The sequence below is a fragment of the Protobothrops mucrosquamatus genome, unplaced genomic scaffold (assembly GCF_001527695.2).
Source record: "Protobothrops mucrosquamatus isolate PMUCROS unplaced genomic scaffold, P.Mucros_1.0 scaffold_135, whole genome shotgun sequence".
In the NCBI taxonomy this organism is placed as follows: Eukaryota; Metazoa; Chordata; class Lepidosauria; order Squamata; family Viperidae; genus Protobothrops; species Protobothrops mucrosquamatus.
Genome location: NW_015386211.1, coordinates 1,285,307 through 1,304,093, shown reverse-complemented (window position 1 = coordinate 1,304,093; position 18,787 = coordinate 1,285,307). Strand labels below are relative to the sequence as shown.

The window sequence follows — 18,787 nt, the reverse complement described above, 5'->3', positions numbered from 1 at the left end:
GAAACAATATAGTCCTTTACCAATCACTCAAAACACTTCATCATAATGGAAGTGAGTGCAACTGTATGGTAATCATTAATGCATGTGATTATAGATTTTGGGGGCAATGGTACAATAATTGCAGTCTTAAAACATGATGGAACCATGGCCTGATGCAACGAAAGATTGAAGATGTCTGTAAGAATAATGGTTAACTGGTCAGCACACTCCTTAAACACTTGCCCAGGGATATTATCAGGACCCGCAGTCTGCAGGACCTTCTGAACAGCAGTTGTATCAAACCTGAGCACCTGTTCATCAGGAAGGGGAAAAGCCTTCTTTTCTGGAATGTTGTTTGTGGCCTCAAACCATCCAAAAAACATATTTAGCTTATTTAGAAAATCCACATCACCCTTACATGTCAGGGAAGCTGCCTTATAGTGAGTACTAACCCGAATTGCCACATTTGTCTAGGATCCATAGGATCTTGAAAATTTTGTACCTTCCTACTATAGGTCTGCTTTGCTGTTTTTATAGCACATCTCAAATCAGCTCTTGCTGTGGTAAGTGCTGCCACATCGCCTGATTTAAAAGTGGTGTTTCTCACCTTCAAGGTCTCATGGACCTCCTGAGACATCCATGGTTTCCCATTTGCCCGTATAACAATAGTCTTAAGAACAATAGTCTTAAGAACACTGACATCCTTCATGCACTTTTAAATATAAGCATATTCATATTTGAATCTTGTTCCCTGGTTTGCTAATTTCCTATTGCTGTTCATGAAACAGAGGTAGCTTTCAGTCTTTTAAATTACCCAGATACCACACAAATAACACACTATAGAAAAATGATTTTGTGTGGACTAGTTCTCTCATATACCCAAGGGGCAGGATTAACAAAGCAATACTGGTATTATTTAACAAAAATTGGAGGTAAGGTCTGTGTTTTTCTCTGTGAGTTTCACATTCTCTTCCCATTAAATCTCATAATAAAACATCCAGGAAAGACAAGAAAAGATTTCCTTGATCAGAAAAAAGACGGCATTTATTCTTGACTGGAAACCACTTATAGACTTTTTGCATGAAAACAGAAAAAAATGAAATTACGATTTGTGGTTTGGATGATTACAGAAAGAAGAGAGCTATGTTGTAACTTATAACTGTACACTTATAATTGTACATATAACTGCTGTAAAGAAGATCAGAGGCTACTCTCTGTATCTTTTTCTTTCTTTTCTATTTTTCTTTTACTTTATTTTCTTCTCTTGCACTTTTATTTTATTTTTTTAATTTCTCCTTTCTTTTTCTTACTTTATATTAGTTTTAGTTTTTCTTTTAAATTTTTTTTAATAAATTTATATATAAAAAAGTAAAACAAAGACAAAAAAGACAAAGAGGGAGAAGGAGAGAAATTAGAATCAGGATTCAAAGTAATATGGCTTAGAATATCTATTATACTTATATTTATATTTGTTTTCCTTCTGCATAAGTCAGCTTTCCACAAAAAAAATTAAACTTTTACTTACATTTGACATATTTAGGTTTAGTGAAATTTATTTGCTGTGTTTAGATCAAACCTTGTTTAACTATAGTAATTGGGATCAGCAACGGGCTTACTAAGTGACACTGTTGTAAAATGTGATGTCACACAATTGCACTGACTTATGATGGCAATTGGGACAGTTCCAGTTGCCACTGTTGAATGAATTCTTTGCAGTCGTTAAGTGCAACATCGCATGATCATCATTCGTGACTTCCCACTGGACTTTGCTTCTTGCAAGCTGGCAGTGAGGTCAATCAATATCAATATCAATCAGAATAGAGCTGGGAGGGACCTTGGAGGTCTTCTCGTCCAACCCCCTGTTCAAACAGGAGACCCTATACCAATGATGGCGAACCTTTTAGAGACCAAGTGCCCAAACTGCAACCCCAAACCCACTTATTTATTGCAAAGTGCCAGGGCTGCATCAGCGTTGTGGTGCCCTCGGGGGGGGGCATGGCCCACTAGGTGGGCATGGCTGCAATGGTGATGGCAGACTGGGTAAGCGTAGCCAGGGCCAGTCCCTCACCATCCCCGGGGGGGGGGAACGCCGCTTGCTCACTCACTTCCTGCCCTGTTGTTTCCAAACACCACGTGCTCACTAACTCTGGCGAACTCTGCTGGGGCAATAGTGCGCGTGCCCACAGAGAGGGCTCTGCGTGCCACCTCTGGCATGCGTGCCATAGGTTCGCCACCACTGCCCTATACCATTTCAGACAAGTAGCCGTCCAGTCTCTACTTAAAAATCTCCAGTGATGGAGCACCCACAGCTTCTGACGAGAAGCTGTTCCACTGGTTAATTGTCCTCACTATTAGGAAGTTTAAGTGATCATCCACTAAGACACCAAGGTCCCTCTCACAGGGACTGTTTTTGAGCCAGGTTTCACCTAATCTGTTAATCACCTAATTGTCACAAATGGCAATCACAACTATTGTAATTGTGAGCACTTTGCCAAGCACCCAAATCACGATCACATGACCAGAGAGATGCTACAACTGCTGCAATTATGAAGACTAGTTGTAAATCTCCTTGTTCAGTGCCATCAAAGCTTTGAACGGCCACTGAACAAGTGGTCATTAAGTGAGAACTATTTGTATTGAGAAAGCAGTATCTAGAGCTTTTTTCCATATAGCAAAAAAGTGAAAAAGCACATAGGCGTAGTATTCTTTATACCAGCTGATCCTGGAAGGAAGTCTTATTGAAATAAATTTCACATGCATGGACTCTTTTCTCTCTATCTGTGTTGGTTTACAGGTGTGAATTTCCTGTTCCTAGTAATCATTCAGACTGGTGGCAGGTAATGAATCAATTTTCTAACTGTTAGAATTTATGATTAAGATTTCAATATGCAATACATATAAATAGTTACATTTCAAATTGATTTCAATATTTAATTAATAATGCAATATGTATGTAAATCTGTGCATATGTGTGTGTCTGAATAAACACACACAAACATATATGTATGCTTGAAGAATTGGTGGGATTAAGAGCTTGTTGATTTTTATATAATAAAAGATCACATTTTAGATTTCTTTCTATCATCTATCCAGTTGTCTTATATTTCTAAAATATTTTGTCATAAATCTGAAAAAGAAATGAATATGCTGTCAGCAGGACTAAATAATGCAGCTTAGCCATTTATAGAAATTTTGTCAGAAAACTCTTGAAATAATTTCCATCCCCCTTTCATATAGAGATTACATAAAACTCATAGATTTATTAGAAGAAAATAGAATGCCTTGTTTCGGAAATTGGAATCATTTAAGAATTGATAGTGATTAGCTTCTTTCCTTGATCTTCACGCCTTGCAGTAACGATCATACTTTATCAATTTTCCCACTTTGGTTCCTTCTAAGCGCTCTTTAAATACTGTGTCCATCTCCTTGTTGTTTTCTTCACTAAAAAGTGTTTTCCAGTCACTTACTCCACCTGAAAACAAACAATTATTTTCCTTTTCTTATACGAAAACCACACATCTTGTAATATCAATAAGTATTTGCCTAAAGCCTGCAATACTACAGTCTATTCAGAGAAATAAATAATAATTAGATGTTTTACAAATGCTCTTTTGAAAATGTTCGATATCTGCCTTTCTGGGTCTATTTTCATCCATCCATCCATCCATAGTACATAGTACATTGCCAATATATACTGTCAATTTATAAGCAGATGGTGCATATCTGGCAAGAACTATGGGCACGAAATAGGAAGCTCACTCTGGCTACATCCTACAAAGAAAACCTGTATAAAATGTTTTACAGGTGGCACTACCCGCCCACAAGACTAGCTAAAATGGCCCCCAACATTTCCCCTACATGTTGGAAATGTAATTTGGCAAGAGGGACATATTATCATATGTGGTGGGAGTGCCCAAAAGCCTGTGTTTTTTGGAACAAGGTTCAAAAATGGTTAGAAGAAATATTAACAACAGGTAGAACTAAAACCAGAACTCTTCCTACTTGGTATTACTATACAAAATATGACAAAGGGACACTCTACCTAATGCTACACATCTTCACGGCCGCCAGACTGACCTATGCACAAAATTGGAGAAACAAAGAAATTCCTACTGAAGAAGAGATTCTACAAAAAAATGTATCATGTGCTGACATGGACAGGCTAACTATGGAACTAAAGGACAAGACGGAAACGGACTATTTTGGAATCTGGGACAAATTTTACTGCTGGTATGAGTCAAGAAGAACTGTTCGGGTTTTGAGTTAAATTTTAAGTTTGTTAACAATATAAAATTATATGTTAATATGTAGAGAAATAAGCTTGAGTTTGTATTATATAGGGAAATATATGTATATATTTATATAGAGAGATGTATATATAGAACTTTAAATATGATAAGGAACAAATTATTAGGATTATGTATACTGGAACGTCATGTCATGTCCTTTTTTGTTTTAATTGTTTTATTAATAAAAAACTTTTAAAAAAATTTATAAGCAGATGGATACTGTATGGATGCTGCTTGTCCTTTTTTATTTTTGGTTAAAATCACTAATTAATCTTCAAACTCTTGGTTGTGTTGGGTGGCTGTAGAAACTGAATAAATAAACAAATAAATAAGAGCATCCCTATATATAAACATCAGTGAATTAGCAGGTACTATATATTTGATTTAAAAAGTGAAGTTCTTTTTATCTTTGGCCCTTTGCTGTATTTAAAAACTATATAATTATCCACTGTTATTCAGAGATGCAATAAGCACTGTAGAATTATTACTTCCCTTTCAAAAAAGGAATGACGGTGGGCATAGGATTGTTGGGGTTGGAAGTTTGTTCATCACCAAATCATCACAGAGATTAACCTGATTTGTAATTATTACAGTATGCTTCTCACATTTTGTGACTACTCTTATTTTAAAATAATCATAAACGTTTATTCCTTTTTTCTAAATTCTAAATAAAGCATAGTTCTCCTTTAAGTTAATAGATTTGATCATGCATTCTGTGATGGCTCATGAATTCTTGATTCTTTTTTTAAAAAAAATGCAAATGCTCAAAAGCAAATTAGTTATAATTTCATGTGGTTTTCCTAATCTATGGAATAGCGATGAATAATGAACTCTCATGAAAATAGGGTGTCATATTTAGCAGTAGCCTCAATGGTGTAGTGCAGGGCTTTTCAACCTTTTCACCCATTGTACCACTTTTAGGATATGGCAACATCTGAGTACCACCAATCGCCTGGCAAGGTGTCAAAAACTTGATGACCAAAAAAAAAGGAAAAAAGTGATTAAGTACAGGTAGTCCTTGACTTACAACAGTTCGCTTAGTGATTCTTAGAAGTTACAATGGCACTGAAAAAAGTGCCCCCCAAGCCACAGCCGAGCAAGACACCTGCCTGCCCACCCGGCGGTGCTCTTCCTCCTGTCCGAGGTTTTCATTGTTGTGAGCATTTCTGTTGAGGATTGGCAGCTGGGGTGGGATGGGGGGTGTTTGATTTTTATTCCCATCTGATGGGTGGTTGCAGCAGGTTTTGGTCACTTCACATGACCCTGGGACACTGTGACCGTCATAAATATGAATCAGTTGCCAAGCATCTGAATATAAATCACAAGACCCTGGAGATGCTGCAACATTCCAGTTGATCAGCGCTTCTTCTGGGCTCAGCAGAAGCATCAGGATCAGTCCCACTTTCCAGCTGATCGGCGCTTCTTCAGGGCTCAGCAGAAGCACCAGGATCAGCGCCAAGCTCCAGCTGGAGCCTGGCGCTGATCCTGGCGCTTCCACTGAGCCCTGACAGCCCCAAAGAAGTGCTGATCAGCTGGAAAGCGGCACTGATCCTGGCGCTTCCGCTGAGCCCTGACAGCCCTGCACCTCCAGCCATCTCTTGCTCAGGCTTGTGCGGTGCTGCCAACGGTTCAGCTCATTCCCCTCCCCCGCTACCACTTTTCTAGGATGGTCGCGTACCACCTGCCAGGTGCCAATGTACCACAGGTGGTACCCGTACCACTGGTTGAAAAGCCGTGGTGTAGTGAGTGCGACATTATGGATTTTCAAAAGTTACCTTTCCGGAAAAGAACTTCACCAAATTCTCCATGGGTTGTTTTAGATTGATCTTTCATCGCACTGAAAGTGCTCCTTTCTACAACATCCTGAAAGTCTTCCTCATTTAAGTTCAGTTCAAGAAATGTGGAAATCTTTTTGGCTCCTAAAGCTGGGTTCTGAAAAGAGATCAATTTGTGTTGCTGGTGAAAAGAATTCTCATTTATTTGATGTCCCATTTCTAACAAAGATATCTGACCAATTTTGGAAAGGAAAAGATGCAATATATTTGCATGCACTTTCATGTCTAAGATTCCCTCTGTTTTTCTCATTCTAAATGCTGTGGCTATATTCTACACCACACCTCATGCCAAGTATATAAATGAATGTGGTTTCAGTTACAATCAGAAAGTTCTACGTGAATATATAAATATACGTATAAACACACACACAACCACACACATTATTACAGGGAGCAAATACAATTTCCCCAAGCTTAGTTTGATCTCATTTCATGTTGATGGATGTAGCTTTATGTTGTGGTTGGTTGGATATCACCAGTGGTGGGATTCAAATATGTGAACAACCGGTTTTCTGTGTGGATGCCGCTTCCAGAAGTCCGTTCTGGGCCTGGGCAACAAAAAATTAGCTACCGGTTCTGCCGAAGTGGTGCGAACTGGCTGAATCCCACCACTGGATGGCACTGTTATTTCTATTTCTTCCCCAGAGCAGAACGGGGAAAAAAAACTACTTATTGGGGAGAGGGGAATATCAATAAACAGATGCAGAATATTTGTTTCCATAAACGTGTAGACCTTCAAGACTTTTCCTTAACTGAAAATGATACGTGCTAACAGCCTGATGATCATGGGTCTTTCTTGATTATAAACTTCATGAACTTCTTACAGGAAACTTTAAGGTCATTGGCCATCTCTTTTTTTTCTTGATCATTTTAATAATAAGAGTAGGAGGCCAGTAAAAGAGCTTCAGTTAGTTGGGCTTTTTAACTGTTTCTGTAGAATGCATTTAAGGAAACTCTAGAGTATTTTGGCATGAGATTTATACCCTGGCAAAAAAGTTGGGAAAGCTTAATTGGTATTTGGAATGGATTCTGAACATCTAGCAGTGATTCGAATTCTGATCTGATTTATTCCAGAAAATCCTGGTGTTAAAATTCCTACTACACCCTGAAACTCCCATTTTTCCATCTCTAAGATTTTCCATTCATTGCTGTTTATGAGTATAAGAAACCATATATCTGAACAGTATTAACTGTACCTCTTTTATCTCTTCATATGTTATTGGCAGGACATTTTCTTTATCAATAAACTTGTTCCATGTACAAAGATACTCTATATAGGATCCCCAGGGCACTATTGAAATTTTTAAAAAATAATTAAGATCATATTAGAACAAGATTGATAACAGACATAAATACGTATATGACTCATTGAAAATTTAAGCTCATCTCTGAATATCACCTCTATAGAGTTTATCTTTTTCCCTGACTATTCCATTATCTAAAAAAAATTACTTTCTTCTTTTTAATTATAGTTACATCTGATATGTTGTGATTTAGTTAGTAATCAATTTATATATGAAAAGCACATAAAATTTAACATCATCGATAGAGTTTAATTTTGTGATCATACCACAATTAGGAAACTCAGAAATTATAGTTTTGCACAGATGTCAATGCGCTGTAGTATTTACTCAGTTCTGACATAGTTTATAATCTGAGCATAAACAAGCATATACAAGCAATATAAGTTAACTTGAAAATTGATATGGTTATTATTATTCCAAACCTTTCATCTAAATAACACTCTCAAGATATAATAGATTACTTTTTGCTAAATATTTGTAACTGGATTTAAGCCAAAATAATAAATATGTATATATGTAATGTTGGCTTTACATGAAATTACTTTAGCTGCCAGAGGTTATAATGAAACAACTTGAAAAACTGAACTACAATTTTGGAAATAGCAACAGCACTTAGACTTATATACTGCTTCACAGTGCTTTACATCACTCTCTAAGTGTTTTACAGAGTCAGCCTATTGCCCCCAACCAGTGCTTTTTTTCTAAGAAAAAAAAGTGCCAGAACTCACACACGTCATACAACCCGCCTTGCCTACCCTACAAGGTTCCATCCCAAAAAGGTGCTGGAACTCCGTTCTGGGCGTTCTATGAGAAAAAAAGCCCTGCCCCCAACAATCTAGGTCCTCATTTTACCGATCTCAGAAGGATGGAAGGCTGAGTCAACCTTGAGCCCTGTCAGGATCGAACTTCTGGCAATACTGCATTCTAACCACTGCACCAATATTGGGTCATCTACTTCTCTGGGCCTCTCAAATTGGGAAAAGCCAGCATACACAATGAATGAATGAATGAATGAATGAATGAATGAATGAATGAATGAACGAACGAACGAACGAACGAACGAACGAACGAACGAACGAACGAATATATTTTTCTGCTGTACTATTTATTTATTAGTTGGATTTTTGTGCAGAACCTCAAGGCAGCATACATTCCCTACAATAACAGCCCTGGGAATTAGACTGGACTGAGGCAATGAGAAATATTTGCTTCTCTTTTCAAATAATATTACATCAGAAAAGGAAACTGGTCATGCCATTAACTATGATTTATTGAAATAAACTGAGAACATGAACCTGAATTTGAAGTATTTCTGCTTGAACAAAGCATAAACTAATCAATAAAAAATAATAATCAAGATAGACAGTTACTATGTTCTTCATATCTACAGACATTAAACAATTGAAATGAATAGAAACTCTACTTTTTCCTATCATTAAAGCTCGGAAGAACTCTTCAAATGTATCATAGGGAGGATAAGGACTGAAGTTGTTTGAAAAATGGAAAAAAGATGCAGCAACATCTTTTGGATTTCGAACCAGCATCAGTACCTAAAACAAACCAAAAACATTAGAATAACAAATGAGAAAGCATAGATTATATCTCTAAAATGCACCAGATTCTCTGAAAATTGTCCTAAGCTATTTTTTATCACTGAAAATTTATATACCCTTGCCTGTGTGAATATCTGAATCACATTCAGTTCCTGGTATTTTACTATATATTAATGCAAGGATGTTAGGGAACAGAATGGCCTAGTGAGACAATATATTGCCAGATTAGATGGGTGGGTGGCAAGTTTGGAAGATTTTGAAAGTAGCTTGCCTTTGCCTTCTTCTTAGGGCTGAAAGGGAGTGACTGGCCCAAAGTCACCCAGCTGGCTTTGTATCTCATTTAGCCTATATGCCTTAACTGCTACACCACATTGGCTATCTAGATTAGTATGGAACCTCCATTTCAGTTCTATTTACAGCTACTTCCCCAAATGATGCCTCTGAACTACTAAAGGGCAGGGCTTTAATTTGGAAACTGTCATATCCTGAAAATGCAATTAAGTTGGACTACAGTCATTATAATTATCCAAATTTAAATGACTTATCAATAAACAACTATAGTAAACACAACTATTTACTACCCATTCATCAATTTGTATGGTACATAATGACTATTATATTAAGCATGCACTTGCTTATATTTTTCTTATTTTTTTTTATTGTTCAAGGCTAACTTTATTCCTATAGAAGTGCTCACTGAATTTTATCAAGATTGTTACAATTTTAGGGCATTAAATCGGCTACTTACTTTGGCTTTGTTCTTGAAAATAGATGGTGGGAATCTATCAGGACGGAGATGAGTAAACATCACTCTCCTGGAAGGATAAGTATCCATCCTCTTCCAGAGCCAAAATTAAATAAGTAAATAAATAAATAAATAAATAAATAAATACATACATACATACATACATACATACATACATACATGCATACATATATCCCAGAATTCCCCAGCCTGCATGAGAACACCAAATTGGATGATTCAGAATAACTCTTGGACACTCTTTAAATTAAAGCTTTCAAAGTCACAAAATAATTTCCCTTTATTCTCCTCCACCACGCAATCATAAAACAAGAAATTGCTTGGAAATAAATTTATTGAACTCAAAAAGCACCCTGGTTTTGCAGGGGGGAAAAATCTAGGTAAATATAATCCAAAGCATGGACTAGACTAGACTAGACAAGACTAGACTAATAATCACACATTTCAAATATGCATACCTCAAGTTTTTCCATTGAATGTTAGCACCGAGAGTAATACACTTACTGGTCAGTGGATTGGTTAATATATAAGATCAATTTTACCTTTTCAAAGACTGAATCATGCAGAATCAACCTAGCTGTTTTTGATCAAACATAGTCTGATTGACTGATTTTACTCTATGGACATCCTGCAAAAATACTCACCTCTATTACTGTTTTAATATATAATCTGATGAAAATTTATCACCATTGGGTAAGTGGTGTCTGTCAGTCTGCATAAATAATACTAACCTTATACTTTTCAGTATCTCCTAATTCAAGATAAGGAATTTCTGCTAGGAGAAGTTTTTCATTAAATTTCTCTGGTTCATATTTCTTTGCAGATGTTATTACTAAATCGGTAACAATCTGGCCAACCCAGTTGGTACCTGAGGGGGAAAAACAAAATTAAATATAGTATGTGCTTATGTAGTAAAAACATAAACATAAAACCAATACCAATACCAATCAATTACAAGAGCTGTCCTCATTTACATGAAAATATATTTCATTATATATACTGATATTCGGGAGACTTAAAGGTTAAGAGTTTGGCAAAAAAAACCAAAGTAGTGCTTTTTCACAACACTCCTCACCCAAAAATGTATAAGTCTCTCTATAAAAATAAGCTATGAAGAAAATTCTGCCTACCTACTTTATTTATCCATCCTTCCATCCACCCATCGACACACATACACACACACCATGATTTTGAAGAATATTTTGTAACAGCAGACTTTCTGATGTTAGAGTATCACATTCTAATTTTCTAATTACTGTGGCACATTTTGATCTTGAATGACAAAATAATGCAGCAGAGATTTTAGTTTCTGTTGGGCAAGAACACAAGCCAAATGCAGCTGAAAAAATTGAGTAAGGCTTATGTAATGTTGACCCGCTGGAACATGTTCCTGTTCTCCGATAGAAGCAATCTTGTGAGATGAATAGTTACATAACAGGACACTGGATATTACTCATGGAAAGTTATTTCTCAAGTTAATGTTGGGTGTCCAACACCTGCACAGTAGAAAGATATTCCTTAAGGGTAGGGTGAACAATGTTTTGTGATCACGAGTCCCATTTAACATTTCTAAAGGGCAGAGGAACATTTCTAAAGGGCAGAAGAAAGTCAGATTCATCATGGAATTTGTAGGAACAGCCTTGCTTTAAACTGATATACTGTATACCTACTTCAAAGGTTACATCATACTTTTATTCTATTCCCCACCTCAAAATGGCAGGAAACAGTACTCTTAAAAGATGACTAAAAGGGTCTTTAGTGACTGGACTGTAGGGTGCCCTGGGCTTTAGTTTGCTCATTCCTGCCTTAGGTTGAAGTTCAATGAGAAAGCTTGGATATATCAATGATGCCATTAAGATGGCACATGGGAAGTAAAGCAGAACATAGATCATCATGTCTGTCTGCCTTACACAGTGAATGCCAGCTACATCTCACAAATGTAAGAAAAACTTTGTGGTATTATAAAGAAAAGCCAACCCTCTACAATACATTATTTATATAGGAAGCCCACAACAGGGAACTGTGCTTAGTAGCACACTCATACACAACTACAGTGTTATTAGCATATTGAAAGGCATATTGTACCCTTTACAAAAGGGTAATTTCCTTGTAAAGCTGCCCAAATATTTGCCTTACCTTATACTTAATATTGTCCAACTCTATGGTGTAATAGCTATATACATCGTTTTGAGTCTACAGCTAGGCAGCTTTTCATTACTGACCCAGGATTCTAAAATTATGAGAAAGGACTGGTTCATTTTCTCCACAGGATACATAATGTTGTATATCTTTTTCCTCTCTGTGTGCATTGTTTCTGGTTATGATAAAGGAAATGCATTTTCCCACATTTGAACAAACTATAAATGATCCATAAATGTTTAAAGAAGTTGGCATGTGACAATAAACAGCCCAACCAAAGAATCTCTAAGACCACCCACACCAACTCTGGCAGGGCAAACCACCAGAACATGAACTGACAGCAAACCACAGTCCTTAGTAGCACTGATGATGTTACCTAGTTTTCTGCAAGAAAACAAGCGAGCTCAGAGAATACCAAGGACCCCTCATTTCAATCCTGAATTACAATATTTTCCTTTATTGATGTGGCAATTGTAAAAACAGACACAGAACCCTGCAGAAAAGCTAAAACAAGACAAATTATGTTAAAGCTCTTGAGCAAATTACACATTCTAAAAAAGCAGACCCCAAATACTATTCAAATATAAGGAGGTTTTTGTTTTAAGTGTGTGTTTTTGTTTTGCTTTATTTTTACTGAACTGATATATTAAAGTGCTCTTTGCTGAAATTATTCAGAAACCTTCCAGTATAGAGGACTTCTCTTTGTGTGTAATGCTCCTAGTCAGCACTAGATAAAAAATTCCAGTTATAGAATATAAAATATATGAAAACGTGCCCATTCCAAAGAAGGTTTTTCTTTGGAATTCTAAAAAATTGAAAATCCCATGAAAGACATTGAACCTGCAGGCTTACAATTGCTAGTATCATTAAACGTTTGTAGATAAAATGTCAGCAATATAGTATATAGCACGTGTGGCATATATTCAATTGATCAAATTGAACTCTGTTTAACACTACATTCTTTCTCTCTATAAATGTAATGATAGTTTTGTTTGCACAGTGCAGCTTCAGAAACTAAATAGATATTATTGAGGCCCAAAATTGCTCAGGTAACAGCAGAAACCAGTAAATTACAGATATGCAAAGATGTTTTTCATATTGTTTCTGAAGTTTCCCTTACCCTTTGATTTTATTTCAGACTATTACCCTACAGTTCATCAATTCATCACTATTACAAGTAAAATCTAATGGGGCAGGGACTTTTAAAATATGTATCAAAAGCCCAGGAGACACCTTTGTAGGAAAACAAACAAACAAACAAACAAACAAACTCACCAGATTTGCAGTATCCTGCTAGAACTACATCATCACTCCTAGCTTGGAAGGCTTCCATAGCTTTGAACTGCTCTGGGTTGCAAAAGACAGTTGGGTATGCAATTCCTTCATGAGTCATCAGCATCTCCTCTGGTGTCATCTGCTCTCCTTCTTTCATGACTTTTTCTAGAATCTCAATAAACTTTATTCTCACGTGTGTCATTTCTGCTTTTTTGGGGGTATGTGTGGTGAATCTGTTCAAACAACCCAATTTGTCTTTTCAAAACTATAGAGATGAATGTATATGTTGTTTTCAGCTGTCAAAGAAAGGCAGTAATTAAAAACCTGTATTTACAATCCATATCAAGCTATCCAAATAAAAACAAAAACAGAGATTTTTCTGCAATTGAAGGCATTTCAATCCCGGATACTTACTATTAGGATGAAATTGGAAAAAAATAGTTTTAAATTTTATAAGATCTAATGACAATGTCCCTATAAACTCTTATTCTGCTAGAGAGTTTAAGCTGTTGCAGTTACAAGTTGTAACCTTCTCTAATATAATGTTATTCGGTTCAGCTGCAACAAGTAAATACAACTAAAACATGAGCAAATACTTTTCCCCATTCTGAAAAAAAAAATATCATTTCATCCTGCTTCATTCTTTCCCTTTCACCCAGCTTTGCTTTTGTCTGTTCCTCAATATTTCTGCATTCTTTGAAATATATCAGATTGACTTACATTCTTCCACACTCTTCCCTCTGCAGTAAGAGACAAGTGTTTCTGATGCACTTCAATATATAAGCTCTCGAGACACTAATCAATCTTGATGGAGATCTCAGCCTTCCCCCCCCCCCCCTGGCTATTTAACATGCAACAAGACACAGCCTGCAGAAAACTGGAGAACTACCTGTGGTGTGTGTGCGCCAGCATAAATAATTCCATACCCCTGCCCTCCCCCCTTGTTTCCCTTTCTGTTTAATTTTGTGTTTCACGTCACCGGCTAGCATTTTTTTCCCTTTTTATTTTCTTTCTCCCTCCTCTCCCCTCCATTTTAATTATGAGTTTTTTGACCCTCGCATTTAGTTTTAATTTTGATTTACTGAGTTTGAGAAGAGTCATGCGGGAGCACTGGGTGCTTTGTTTTCCTACTAAGGAATACTCATTTCTGTTATTTTTAGAGCTGGTCCTGTTCATCGGCTTTGAAAATGCTTCTGCTAGTTTTATTTTTTAAAAACAAAAAAAATATTTGTTTTATTTAAAACATTTATATGGCCACCCATCTTTACATCAAACTTTGGGCAGCTCCCAACCAATAATTAAAACATCAATAGTAAAACAAAACAATACATACATCTATTAAAAACCTGGATTTTATTATTTAATTGGAAGGATTTGCTCAAAGACACAAATAAGAAAATAATATGCTGCACAGGAGGTGGTAAACATTTTTATTTTATTGTTGTATGGATGAAATTCAGAGTTAACAGGCCTCTGAGACAGCCTTCCTGATCTAGTATCCTCGATAGCTTGGATTACAACTCCCATGATCCCCATATAGCATTGTCACCCTGCATAGTCACTGGCTACCAAGAATAAACACACACCTCATACTTGCAAACCCAAAACATTACAGATTCTTGTACACTGTCTTACTATTCAGTGCCCATTTTAAGACATCTATATCTAACTACATTAATGCCAAAAAGACAAAACAGGCTCTGAACTTTCATGTTTATTTTGCAAATGTTCTTGTTAAGTCCGGAGAATAATGGCGCTTGAGACGAAGCATTTCTAACAAGTCTTTATTGTCTGCTTCCATTCTACGAACAACCCGAGCAGAGGCACGCAGGCCTCTATTTATACCTTCTGATCCCCGGGCAAGTTCAACCAATCATGAGGCGGTCTTTTCCCGCCTTGCGCATGCGCGCAAGGCCGGCGCCACTCAGTCTGGTCCCGGGCAGCTTTTGCAAATGCCCGGGACTCTTGCAACGTCCCGAGCCTGCTTTTGCAGGCTCAGGACACAACAGTTCTGTCCAGCTGAGTAAGAGGTGGAGCTTCCATTGCAACATCACAACTCATCTTTTCACCCTTGCCCCCATTCTGCACATACCACATTATCTACTCAGGGATTGTACCTTACCCTGTAATCTTTATTAGCATCTGCTCCTCCACATTATATGAATAGCCAAAACAACAACTCTTTTGATGTTGTACTGGCTTGCCTATAAAGCCTTTTATTTTAAAAATGTAAACCCCAAGTCTTTTCCTGTTGCAAGCCAAATCCCCAAAATATGGCAATAAAAGCATGAAGGGTCAGCAAATTGCAGATTTGTCAATTGAGGCTTTCTCTAAAAAATGAACTTCTCTGCCTCTGTTGATTTATTCAGCAGACTGTAAGTGTCCTCTTTTATGTTAAGTGGACTCCAGGAAAGTGGGAGATAATGTAAATTCTCATTCATAGGCAGAGTTATTTATTTTACAGGTAGTCCTCAACTAACAATTATTTGTTTAGTGACTGTTGCAACAGCACTGAAAAAAATGACTTATGATTGTTTTTCACATTTATCTCCATTGCAGCCTCCCCATGGTCACATTGTTGTGTCCTGAGCCTGCAAAGGAAGACTCGGGACATTGCAAGAGTCCCGGGCATTTGCAGAAGCTGCCCGGGACCAGACTGAGTGGCGCCTGCCTTGCGCACATGCGCAAGGCGGGAAAAGACCGCCTCATGATTGGTTGAACTTGCCCGGGGATCTGAAGGTATAAATAGAGGCCTGCGTGCCTCTGCTCGGGTTGTTCGTAGATTGGAAGCAGAGAATAAAGACTTGTTAGAAATGCTTCGTCTCAAGCGCCATTATTCTCCGGACTTAACACTGGCAACGAGGGTGGGATTCAGTCTATACAGCTAGGAAAGCTTGAAGACTCACCCAAAGAAGTCCGGAAGAGAAAACGGCGTGGAAGTCAGCGTTATCCTGCCAGTACGAAATCGCTGGAGGGTGCGTGCGGCTGAAGAAGAAGACCCTGATCCTCGATCATGGTGAAAGTTGGGCATTTAGCGGAATTCGACGTCTCTCACCCCGAGAGGTGGGAATCTTATGTTGCAAGAGTCGAGACGTATTTCCGCATAAACCAGATTCGGGAGGAAGGCTTAAAGGCTGCCACATTGTTGTGCGTTTGTGGGCAAGACGCCTTTGAGATCGCCGAGAGCTTAATCGCCCCGGACTCGCTGGAAACGGTANACATTTCAACAGAGAGATCAGCGAGTTGGAGAATCAGCAAAAGAATACGTTGCGGCCTTGAGAAGAGCAGCTAAACCGTGCGACTTCAAGGACTTAGAGGAAAGACTGCGCGATCGTTTTGTGTGCGGACTGAGGAACACAGACTTACAGCAGAGGCTGTTCGCCAGGGAAGATGTCTCCTTCCAAGATGCTCTGCGAGAGGTTTCGGCTGAAGAAGCTGCAGGTGGGGCGGTCAAGAACATGCGGCCTAAGCGAAACGCTCCAGAGACCGCCACTATTCACAAGGAAGACGTGCGCGAGGATTCGGAAGAAGATCCTGAAGAAGAGGTGGACAAGCTTTACCAAGCAGCTGGGAGGAGGTCCAAAGATCATCAGGACAAGGGCCCAGCTGAGCTTCGTTGCCTCGGATGTGGTGGACGCCACAAGCGAGCGGAATGTCGGTTCCGTTCCGCCATTTGCCAAGCGTGCGGAAAGAAAGGCCACATCGCTGCGGTCTGCCTGGGTCGACAGAAGGTACAACCAAAGGAAGAATTGAATCTGAAAGGTACCAGGGTGCCCAGTCAAAACAGGGTGGGGTTCTGTGCAACACGCCGGAACATTTTAAGAATAGGCACACACAAACCCCTTAAAAAGAAACTAACACTTAAAGTGAAATTGCAGGGAGTTCCATTGTCGATGGAACTCGACACGGGTATGCCCTATCCATAATTTCCCTCAACACATTTCACAAAATCTGCAGCAGCAGTGGCCAGCGAGTTTCGTTAAGGCCTTCTAATGTAATCCTTACGGATTTCCAAAATTCTCAAGTGTGCATTAAGGGGGAGGCCACCCTTAAGGTACAGTACAAGAATTTTGCAGGCCCCCTAGACGTGTTAGTTGTGGGGGGTGAGTGAACGAGTCTCATTGGACTCGATTGGTTTGAGGCCTTGGGAATACAAGTAACAGGGCTACATAAATTGCAAACAGAGACCCTTGCAGACGTATGCAAGGAGTTTGCAGATGTGTTCAGTTCTGAACTAGGGTCCTACACTGGACCTCCCGTTTCACTAAAGCTAGATCCAACGGTACAGCCCATCAGGGTTAAACCTAGGAGAGTACCTTTTGCTCTTAAGAGTAAGATTGACGCTGAACTGGACAAATTGCTCCAGCAAGGCATTCTAGAGCCTGTAGATTCCAGCCCGTGGGAAACCCCCATTGTAATGCCTTTAAAGGCAAACGGGGACATCCGGATTTGTGCTGACTACAAATGCACTCTAAACAAGGCACTACAGCAACGTGCTTATCCTGTGCCTGTTGTGAGCCATATTCTGGCTTCTCTCAAAGAGGGAAAGATTTTTGCTAAGCTCAATCTAGCTCAAGCATATCAACAGCTGCCTGTTGATGATGCTGCAGCTGAGGCCCAAACTATTGTCACCCATCGTGGGGCTTTCAGGGTGAAGAGGTTACAGTTTGGGGTGAATGTCGCTCCTGGCATTTTTCAGAGTGTAATGGAAAACACCCTGAGGGGTATTCCCGGTGTGTGTCCTTATTTTGATGATGTTCTCATCGCAGGAGACTCTCCACAAGTGCTGGCTGAGCGTTTAAAGGCTGTTTTGCTTCGTTTCCGGAAAGCAGGTCTTAAACTAAAACAGGACAAATGTAAGATTGGTGTGCATTCCACTGAGTTCCTAGGTTTCAAGATAGATGCGCAGGGTATCCACCCATCTGATGCTAAGCTCAAAGCTATTCAGAAGGCTCCAAGCCCCAAGTCTAAGGGCGAATTGCAAGCCTTTTGGGGTTTACTGAACTTTTATCATGCTTTTCTACCTCATAAAGCTGCTATTGCTGAACCTTTGCACAGACTTCTTGACAAGAATGCTTGTTGGCGCTGGACCAAAGTCCATGAGGCCAGTTTCAATGAGGTTAAAGCCTTGCTTACATCCAAAGCGGTGTTGGCCCATTTTAATGAGCAGTTGCCAGTGTGTCTGGCTTGTGATGCCTCACCCTACGGTGTGGGTGCTGTTCTTAGCCATTTGACGGCTGATGGGACTCAGGTCCCTGTGGCTTACTCCTCTAGGACTTTATCTGCTGCTGAGCGCAACTATGCTCAAATTGATAGAGAGGCTTTGGCTCTGGTGGCAGGAATTAAAAAGTTCCATGACTTTATCTATGGCCGCCATTTTACGGTCTTTACTGACCACAAGCCTTTGTTGGGGCTATTCACTACCTCCAAACAAACTCCTCATATCCTGTCCCCTCGTATGCTGCGTTGGTCCATCTTCCTCTCAGCTTATGACTATTCACTGGTCCATAAGCCTGGTAAGGAAATGGGTCATGCAGATGCTTTAAGTAGGCTGCCATTACCTACTGTGGAGCCTGATCCCGCTCCTGCTGTGCACATATTGTCCATTCAGGAGTTGCCTGAATGTCCCCTCAATGCTAGGGATGTGGCT

At 38.9% G+C, this 18,787-nt stretch overlaps 1 protein-coding gene across 1 annotated transcript; it reads right to left on the bottom strand.

Moving 5' to 3' along the window:
- Positions 1-3,213: 3,213 nt before the first annotated feature.
- On the bottom strand, positions 3,214-13,986 carry LOC107289644 (sulfotransferase 6B1). Its single transcript, XM_015818438.1, has 8 exons — positions 13,858-13,986; positions 13,138-13,433; positions 10,455-10,591; positions 9,709-9,798; positions 8,831-8,957; positions 7,300-7,394; positions 6,044-6,200; positions 3,214-3,451 (listed from the first exon to the last, which is right to left on the bottom strand). The coding sequence occupies exons 2-8, from the start codon at positions 13,337-13,339 to the stop codon at positions 3,321-3,323; spliced, it is 939 nt and encodes a 312-aa protein (XP_015673924.1). The 5' UTR covers positions 13,340-13,433; positions 13,858-13,986; the 3' UTR covers positions 3,214-3,320.
- Between the last annotated feature and the right edge of the window lie 4,801 nt (positions 13,987-18,787).

Excerpts from the sequence above, each read along its gene's own strand:
- LOC107289644 (XM_015818438.1), bottom strand. The coding sequence starts at position 13,339 with ATGACACACGTGAGAATAAAGTTTATTGAGATTCTAGAAAAAGTCATG. Across the intron at positions 9,799-10,454 it reads GAGATACTGAAAAGTATAAG|AGGATGGATACTTATCCTTC; the intron begins GTTAGTATTATT and ends TGGCTCTGGAAG. Across the intron at positions 3,452-6,043 it reads TGAAGTTCTTTTCCGGAAAG|GTGGAGTAAGTGACTGGAAA; the intron begins GTAACTTTTGAA and ends GTTTGTTTTCAG.